At 49.1% G+C, this 10,103-nt stretch overlaps 1 protein-coding gene across 1 annotated transcript in view; it reads right to left on the bottom strand.

The window, feature by feature from the left end:
- Positions 1–312: 312 nt before the first annotated feature.
- The window catches only part of LOC119958294 (polyunsaturated fatty acid 5-lipoxygenase-like), a 172,224-nt gene continuing 162,433 nt past the window's right edge, over positions 313–10,103 (bottom strand). Inside the window, exon 18 of the mRNA XM_038786728.1 lies at positions 313–583. Coding sequence (XP_038642656.1) covers positions 313–583 — 271 coding nt within the window. The remainder of the gene's footprint in view (positions 584–10,103) is intronic.

Below are 10,103 nucleotides of genomic sequence, written 5' to 3'. Positions count from 1 at the left end.
CCAGTCCGCATTGGGACAACCAACAACTCGGGGCCCTGCTTGGACTGGCTTTTATATGTAAGTCTTTAAGTCTAACCAGCTCCAGCTGGGTGGCCCCTGCCCCAACTCGGGAAACTCCGTGAGTCCCACAGGGTGATCGATAATGGTTTCCCTGTGGTCATCATGGGGTTTATGACAATTGCAATCTGGTGAAATGCCCCCTCCACTCGTACCTTTTTTCCACAAATATGCTCTGATCATCACATTTATACATGTACAGTGCGAAACATTTTGACTTGGGGAAAGTACAAATACGATCAAATACAACTTGTCTCAGGCACTCTGAGGTGCTTCAATAAAGTTGATATTTACAATATGCATTCCCTCTGCTGGTGTATGTATACTTACAGATCCCTCCATCAGGTCGCCAGACAGCCATCTGTTCACATTGGTTTTGTGGCTCTGACTTCGCTCTCTGATCAGGGTACAGTACACGTAACTCCAAGTTCCTGCATCCACCTCTTCCCCAGTCCCGATAGCGACTTTGTAGGTGACCATCTTGATGGAGATATCGAGATCTCCGACTGCAGCAACACTTGTCACACTGAGAGCCCAGAAACACACATCCAACATTTAACAGAAAGGGGGGGAGCTTTCTGTGAAATCATGTGACTTCACAAACTGATGTAAATTCTGCTGATACACACACACAGTTTAAAACAGACGTAGCGTTTCAATCCAGCCTTTCACACTCCGAGATCAGAGAAAACCTTGGTCTAAAATATTAAAATATGCTTATTAAAAGAAACTATTGCTGAGGAAATAATCGGTATTAAGTTAAAGTACGAAGGTTATACTCACAACAAGATATGTGAGATAGAGAAATGAATCTTGAACTCCTGCAGATAAACTCTTTCAAACATGCACTTCCAATCCTGGCCAATCCGACACCCTGAATACTCCTTTAAGGAGACCTGATTCGAGTCTCACGTACACCATCTTTTGATATTACCCTAAAGACCTCCCTGCAACCCCTCCAGGTTGTTGTCAGGGGACCACAGACTTTGCAGTGTCCAGTGCCTTTGTTGCTCGTTCTGAGTTAGTGTGTTTAACACTCCTCCAACAGAGGCAGTGTGCTTAACACTTTCTTGGTTCTGTTTCTCGTTTCTATGCTCTGGAGTCGCCAGGTGCCGGAAGAGACACCGTCACAAGTATCAAGGTCAAAGCAATAAAGCTATACACCAATTAGTAAGTCCAAAACAATTAGAGTTTATTATAACAATTATAATAAATACTCATGCACACGCTAAAGACTAACTTACTTCTACCATTAAATGACTAATACTTATCTAAGAAGGAACAGGCAAGGTCAGGGAACAAGGCCTTCGTTCCGTTCTGGTCTGCAACTTCTTGTTACTACTGGTCGGCACGGGTACAAGTAATGTAATTTTGGGGCCTCACGGTAGCATGGTGGTTAGCATCAATGCTTCACAGCTCCAGGGTCCCAGGTTCGATTCCCGGCTGGGTCACTGTCTGTGTGGAGTCTGCACGTCCTCCCCGTGTGTGCGTGGGTTTCCTCCGGGTGCTCCGGTTTCCTCCCACAGTCCAAAGATGTGCGGGTTGGGTGGATTGGCTATGTTAAATTGCCCGTAGTGTAAGGGTTGATGGGGGGATTGTTGGGTTAGGGGTATGTGGGTTTGAGTGGGGTGATCATTGCTCGGCACAGCATCGGGGGCCGAGGGGCCTGTTCTGTGCTGTACTGTTCTATTCTAATGCCTGGGTCAAGGTAGCAATCGTCGTTTGGCACTTACTTATCGATGGCTGCTGCTCGACGGCTGGTGTAAAAGACAGGAGTCTGGAGGCTGGAGTCGGAGGCCGGAGACAGGAGACCGAACCATGTGCGGGACCTTCTTTTATAGGTCCCAGGAGGTCCGTGCCCCTTGGGGCGGGCTTCCTCACGTGCTGGGGATCGATTGGGCCTTTTCCCAATCGATATGATTTAAACCCCCCTATCCTAGGGTCGTTCCTTGATGGCTGGGGCGGTTCTTAGGACTCATTGTCCTGGTTTCGCTGGCTCCATCATGGCTGCTTCGCTATTGAAAAGTATCGATTGATACTTGAGTGTATCGATTGTGCCCGGGATTGTCCCGGTATCACCTCATTAGTATGTAGATGGCTTTCCCATTAACAGCGCTGCCTGAACTCTGCAGCTGTCGGGAAACCGGTTTTTGCAAGTGTCCCAATGCTGAAAGCTTCTGCAAGCTGTTTGCTCTTTACTATGTCCGTTTTTCCCTGCACTCTTTGCAGTTCTCCATTTTGTGTTACTTGTGTCCTTGTGATCCTCACGAGAAATTGTGAAGGATCATAGAACATAGAACGATACAGCGCAGTACAGGCCCTTCGGCCCTCGATGTTGCACCGACATGGAAAAAAAACTAAAGGCCATCTAACCTACACTATGCCCGTATCATCCATATGCTTATCCAATAAACTTTTAAATGCCCTCAATGTTGGCGAGTTCAGTACTGTTGCAGGTAGGGCATTCCACGGCCTCACCACTCTTTGCGTAAAAAAAACACCTCTGACCTCTGTCCTATATCTATTACCCCTCAATTTAAGGCTATGTCCCCTCGTGCTAGCCACCTCCATCCGCGGGAGAAGGCTCTCGCTGTCCACCCTATCTAACCCTCTGATCATTTTGTATGCCTCTATTAAGTCACCTCTTAACCTTCTTCTCTCTAACGAAAACAACCTCAAGTCCATCAGCCTTTCCTCATAAGATTTTCCCTCCATACCAGGCAACATCCTGGTAAATCTCCTCTGCACCTGTTCCAAAGCTTCCACGTCCTTCCTATAATGAGGCGACCAGAACTGTACGCAATACTCCAAATGCGGCCGTACCAGAGTTTTGTGCAGCTGCAACATGACCTCATGGCTCCGGAACTCAATCCCTCTACCAATAAAGGCCAACACACCATAGGCCTTCTTCACAACCCTATCAACCTGGGTGGCAACTTTCAGGGATCTATGTACATGGACACCGAGATCCCTCTGCTCATCCACACTACCAAGAATTTTACCATTAGCCAAATATTCCGCATTCCTGTTATTCTTTCCAAAGTGAATCACCTCACACTTCTCCACATTAAACTCCATTTGCCACCTCTCAGTCCAGCTCTGCAGCTTATCTATGTCCCTCTGTAACCTGCAACATCCTTCCGCACTGTCTACAACTCCACCGACTTTAGTGTCGTCTGCAAATTTACTCACCCATCCTTCTGCGCCCTCCTCTAGGTCATTTATAAAAATGACAAACAGCAACGGCCCCAGAACAGATCCTTGTGGTACGCCACTCGTAACTGAACTCCATTCTGAACATTTCCCATCCACCACCACTCTCTGTCTTCTTTCAACTAGCCAATTTCTGATCCACATCTCTAAATCACCCTCAATCCCCAGCCTCCGTATTTTCTGCAATAGCCGACCGTGGGGAACCTTATCAAACGCTTTACTGAAATCCATATACACCACATCAACTGCTCTACCCTCGTCTACCTGTTCAGTCACCTTCTCAAAGAACTCGATAAGGTTTGTGAGGCATGACCTACCCTTCACAAAACCATGCTGACTATCCCTAATCATATTATTCCTATCTAGGTGATTATAAATCGTATCTTTTATAATCCTCTCCAAGACCTTACCCACCACAGACGTTAGGCTCACCGGCCTATAGTTACCGGGGTTATCTCTACTCCCCTTCTTGAACAAAGGGACCACATTTGCTATCCTCCAGTCCTCTGGCACTATTCCTGTAGCCAATGATGACCTAAAAATCAAAGCCAAAGGCTCAGCAATCTCTTCCCTGGCTTCCCAGAGAATCCTAGGATAAATCCCATCCGGCCCCGGGGACTTATCTATTTTCACCTTGTCCAGAATTGCCAACACTTCTTCCCTACGCACCTCAATGCCATCTATTCTAATAGCCTGGGTCTCAGCATTCTCCTCCACAATATTATCTTTTTCTTGAGTGAATATTGACAAAAAGTATTCATTTAGTATCTCGCTTATCTCCTCAGCCTCCACATACAACTTCCCACCACTGTGCTTGACTGGCCCTACTCTTACCCTCGTCATTCTTTTATTCCCGACATACCTATAGAAAGCTTTTGGGTTTTCCTTGATCCTACCTGCCAAAGACTTCTCATGTCCCCTCCTTGCTCGTCTCAGCTCTCTCTTTAGATCCTTCCTCGCTTCCTTGTAACTATCAAGCGCCCCAACTGAAACTTCATGCCTCATCTTCACATAGGCCTCCTTCTTCCTCTTAACAAGAGATTCCACTTCTTTGGTAAACCACGGTTCCCTCGCTCGACCCCTTCCTCCCTGCCTGACTGGTACGTACTTATCAAGAACATGCAATAGCTGTTCCTTGAACAAGCTCCACATATCCAGTGTGCCCAACCCTTGCAGCCTACTTCTCCAACCAACACATCCTAAGTCATGTCTAATGGCATCATAATTGCCCTTCCCCCAGCTATAACTCTTGCCCTGCGGGGTATACTTATCCCTTTCCATCACTAACGTAAAGGTCACCGAATTGTGGTCACTGTTTCCAAAGTGCTCACCTACCTCCAGATCTAACACCTGGCCTGGTTCATTACCCAAAACCAAATCCAATGTGGCCTCGCCTCTTGTTGGCCTGTCGACATATTGTGTCAGGAAACCCTCCTGCACACATTGTACAAAGAACGACCCATCTAATGTACTCGAAATATATCTTTTCCAGTCAATATTTGGAAAGTTAAAGTCTCCCATAACAACTACCCTGTTACTTTCGCTCTTTTCCAGAATCATCTTCGCCATCCTTTCCTCTACATCCCTAGAACTATTAGGTGGCCTATAGAAAACTCCCAACAGGGTGACCTCTCCTTTCCTGTTTCTAACCTCAGCCCATACTACCTCAGAAGAAGAGTCCCCATCTAGCATCCTTTCCGCCACCGTAATACTGTCCTTGACTAGCAGCGCCACACCTCCCCCTCTTTTGCCCCCTTCTCTGAGCTTACTAAAACACCTAAACCCCGGAACCTGTAACAACCATTCCTGTCCCTGCTCTATCCATGTCTCTGAAATGGCTACAACGTCGAAGTCCCAGGTACCAACCCATGCTGCCAGTTCCCCTACCTTATTTCGTATACTCCTGGCATTGAAGTAGACACACTTCAAACCACCTACCTGAACACTGGCACCTATGTACGGTTCCGCTATGTTCCTTTGAGTTCCTTTTTGGGTTCCCTGACCTTTGCGAGTTCCAGGGCGTCTACTCTGTCATTAACTGTGGCAAAAATTTTTAGATAACATTTCTCTAATTGGCGCTATGTCAAAGGGGACATGCATTACCAATACTCGGGAACCTCTACCTATCACAATAACTACTCTCGTCTTACTTTTAACATTTCATCACAATCTAAAGTCCTTATTCATTCGGTCTCGCAGGGCCGCAGCACTTATACTTCCTGCTGGGGGCGGAGCCGAGGGCGGAGCCCTGTACATGCTCCTCATCTGCCCCTGTTGGCAGAGGCAACACAGGTGGGGCCCACGGGGACACAGTCGTGTACAGTGTGAATTATAGTGGTTACACATTCACCATCGCCCCCCCCCTCCCCCCCAACAATCTCACTCAGCCCGCTCGTCTGGGTCACTGGGCGTCTCCTTGTGGCTAAAGCTTGATTCGGGGAGTCACACCTAGCTGTTGCTGGGCTGCCCTGGGTCGGGTCGCAGACCTGCTCAACTTTCGCAAGAACGGTCAAACCTCAGCAGCCTCTGCCTCTCCGTCCTCGTCCTAGTCTCCTCTCCTTGTTCCTGGTGCCTGCGCGCCCCAAGCTAACCGTTCATACAGTTTGGACCTGTGTTTTCCTGCTCTTTCCAACTCACTAGCCAGAGTCTGATTTTGCTCTGCGTTGCCCGCTGATGGGCCCACTGGTGTTTGTGGAGCCTGAGGCTGGTTTAGCTCACCATGCTAAATCGCTGGCTTTTAAAGCAGACCAAGCAGGCCAGCAGCACGGTTCGATTCCCGTACCAGCCTCCCCAAACAGGCGCCGGAATGTGGCGACTAGGGGCTTTTCACAGTAACTTCATTGAAGCCTACTTGTGACAATAAGCGATTTTCATTTCATTTTAAACTTATGCCCCCCTAGTAATTGACCCCTCTACCCTGGGGAAAAGCCTCTGACTATCCACTCTGTCTATGCCCCTCATAATTTTGTGGACCTCAACCTCCGTCATTCCAGTGAGAACAAATCGAGTTTATCCAACCTCTCCTCATAGCTAATGCCCTCCATACCGGGCAACATCCTGGTAAATCTCTTCTGCACCCTCTCTAAAGCCTTCACATCCTTCTGATAGTGTGGCGACCAGAATTGAACACCATACTCCAAGTGCGGCCTATCTCGGCAGGCTACATCTCAAAGGATGTTATGGAGATAGGGAGGGGGGAGCAAGGCAATGGAGAAATTTGAAAACAAGGATGAATGTTTTAAGATTGAAGCCTTAGTTAACCAGTAGCCAGCACAGGTCAGTGAGCACAAGGGTAATGGGTGAACAGGAATTCGGCGTGGGTGGCAGAGTTTTGGATCACGTCAAGATTACGAAGATGTGGGAACGTGGGAGACTGATGCATGATCAATTACCACAAAGTCGTGGAATAATCGAGGCTTTATTGAGCAAAGATGTTGTGCCTCCCGTAGCTGGAACCAGAATTGCTACAGCTCGGGGAGCACACACTCTTGTACGCCGCCTACTGGGCGGGACTACAGCAGGCAGGGATTTACCCATGTACCTCTAGTTTATGTGTCTTACCGTAATACATATAATACAGTTAGTGGTGACTACCACAGTGACCAGCCGGGAATGCGTTGGGTCCGGAGGCAACAATGGCTTCTGCGGCAGGTGAGCGAGACAGGGGGAGAGTTGGACAACGTCAAGGAGGGAGGAACGGAGTGGATTTGTGGTCGGAATCTCACCTCGGGGGTCAGACGTGGCGCAGAGTTTGCAAACTGTCTGGTTCGGCCTGAGACGGTTGCTCGGGACAAGTCCGGGTGGAGTGGGTTCCCAGTCAGATTGTGGGGGTGTGGACACCACAGCCCCCTGGATGTAAGAACCCTGAATGAAATGGGTTTGTCACTCCCCCCCACCCCCACCCCCGATTCCTATTGGGCGTGGGCCCAACAGCACAAAGCTGCCCCAGTTTACAACTGAACGTGTCCTCACCCCAACTAAATACAAACCATCCATTTTCCCCGCAGAGAAAACTCGGTGATTATGAGGGGCATTTCACCGACGGGGCGGCGAAGGAGCACATCAGGGAATTTCAGGAAGAACTGAAGAAGATCGATCGCAAGATCCAGGATCGTAACGAGCGCCTGGGCCTAAAATACGAGCACCTGCATCCTGAGAACATTGAGAACAGCATCACCATCTAATGGGCAGAGTGGCCTGGCTCAGGAAAACATGTGTGGATCCTCCCTGCATTGTTGATGGTTACCCGAGGGATTTAAAGATCTTGGATAATTATTTATTAAGGTGGGGGATTGGGGGTGGGGGTGGAGGTAATTTTAGGGTGTCGGAGCCGCCCACAGTGTGATTTAATCACAATGTTTGGATTTTGTGTTGGGGTAATAGTTTCTGTGGGCCCTCAAACTTTGGTCGGACAATCTGAAGCTATAGCTTCAAGTCCAGAGCATCTAGAAAACATGTGTTGATGACATACATAGACTTACACAGTACTGACGTGCTCAGAATCAGGCCATTCGGCCCAACTGACCCAGCTTATACCCCTCTTCTCCCAACCCCATCAACATACATTCCTATTCCCTTCTCCATCATGTGTTTATCTAACTTCCCCTTAACAGTATCGATGTCATTCACCACAACCATTCCCTGTGGGAGTGAGTTCCAAATTCTCACGCTTTGCGTTAAGAAATCTCTCTTGAATTCCCTGGGGTTAATTAGTGATGATCTTATATTTCAGAGCTGTTAATTGTTTTTTTTTATAAATGTTTTTTTATTGAGTTTTCATATTTATTTTTTTTTTATAGAACAGTACAGCACAGAAATTACAAGTTATTAGAGAGAGAGAAAAAAAAAGGAAAACACAAAAATTTAACATGAATATTTACAGGTAAGCATCTTCATAACAATAATTGTGGCTGCCCCCTTTAGCCAGCATACATATTTTACATTCCCCAATATGGCCGAGGCACATGTTTATAGGCATTTATTTATAGTTTGGTTTTGGGCCTTGGCTTGCCATCAAACCCCCATACCGAGCCCATAGCCCCCCCCCACCCCCCTCCCCCCGGCTACCTTCCCCCGATTCCCGTCCATTTTCCCCTGGTTCTTGGCCACCCGACTATTCTTCCTCATGTACGTTGGCCACAAACAGGTCCCGGAACAGTTGCATGAATGGCTCCCACGTTCTGTGGAAGCCGTCGTCCGACCCTCGGATGCCGAATTTGATTTTCTCCATTTGGAGAGATTCCGAGAGGTCGGACAGCCAGTCTGCAGCTCTGGGTGGTGCTGCTGACCGCCAGCCAAACAGGATTCTACGGCGGGCAATCAGGGAGGCAAAGGCAAGGGCGTCCGCCCTCCTCCCCAGGAATAGATCTGGCTGGTCTGAAACCCCGAAGACCGCCACTATCGGGCATGGCTCCACCCTCACCCCCACCACTTTGGACATAGCCTCGAAGAAGGCTGTCCAGTACTCCACAAGTCTGGGGCAAGACCAGAACATGTGGGCGTGGTTGGCCGGGCCTCTCTGGCACCGCTCACATTTGTCCTCCACCTCCGGGAAGAACCTACTCATACGGTTTCTCGTTAAGTGGGCTCTATGTCCCACTTTTAGTTGCGTCAGGCTGAGCCTTGCGCACGTGGAGGTGGAGTTGACCCTATGCAGTGCTTCGCTCCAGAGTCCCCACCCTATCTCCATCCCCAGGTCGTCCTCCCATTTCCTTCTTGTTGCGTCCAGTACGGTGTCGTCCCTATCTACCAGTCGGTCATACATGTCACGACAGTTCCCTTTCTCTAGGATACTTGCGTCCAGTAGGTCTTCCAATAGTGTCTGTCGTGGCGGTTGTGGGTACGTCCTTGTCTCCTTTTGTAGGAAGTTTTTGAGCTGCAGGTACCGTAGCTCGTTCCCCCCAGCTAGCTGAAATTTCTCTGTCAGTTCGTCCAGTGTTGCGATCCTGTCGTCTGTGTATAGGTCCCTGACTGTCAGTGTCCCCCCGTCCTGCCTCCACCTTTTGAAGGTGGCGTCGGTCAGTGCTGGTTTGAACCTATGGTTGTTGCAGATGGGAGCCTTGTCCGACATTTTGTACAGGCCAAATTGCTGCCGCAGTTGGTTCCAGGATTGGAGGGTGGCTGTCACCACTGGGCAGGTGGAGTGTTTTTTGGGTGGGGATGGGAGTGCTGCCGTGGCGAGGGCCCGGAGGGAGGTTCCCATGCAGGAGGCCTCCTCCGCACGCACCCACTCGGCTTCTGGCTCCTGGATCCATCCCCTTACTCGCTCGGCTGTTGCCGCCCAGTGGTAGAATTGTAAATTCGGGAGGGCTAGCCCCCCCCTGGATTTTGTTTTTTGTATGACCTTCTTTGGGATCCTAGCATTTTTACCCCCCCATACGAACGCCATGATATGTTTGTCCAGCGCTTTGAAAAAGGCCTTGGGGATGTAGATCGGAATGGATCTAAACAGGAAAAGGAACCTGGGCAGTACGTTCATTTTGATCGTCTGGACTCTCCCCGCGAGGGAGAGCGGGAGTGTGTTCCATCTTTGCAGGTCCTTTTTAACTTCCTCCGTCAGGCTGGTGAGGTTCCATTTGTGGATCCCTTTCCAGTCATGGGCTATTTGGATCCCCAGGTAGCGGAATTTATTTCGGGCTTGTTTGAATGGCAGGCCCTTTAGTGCTGCCCCCCCCCCCCCCTTGCGGGTGTACTGGGAAGATCTCACTTTTGCTCATGTTGAGTTTGTAGCCCGAGAAGGCTCCAAACTCTTTCAGGAGCGCTATGATTCCGTCCATGCTGCTTTGTGGGTCCGAGATGTAGAGGAGCAGATCATCTGCATAGAGTGAGACTCT

The sequence above is a fragment of the Scyliorhinus canicula genome, chromosome 29 (genome assembly GCF_902713615.1).
Source record: "Scyliorhinus canicula chromosome 29, sScyCan1.1, whole genome shotgun sequence".
NCBI classification, from domain to species: domain Eukaryota; kingdom Metazoa; phylum Chordata; class Chondrichthyes; order Carcharhiniformes; family Scyliorhinidae; genus Scyliorhinus; species Scyliorhinus canicula.
The sequence above is the reverse complement of the archived record's forward strand: the minus strand, read 5'-3'. Positions and strand labels throughout refer to the sequence as shown.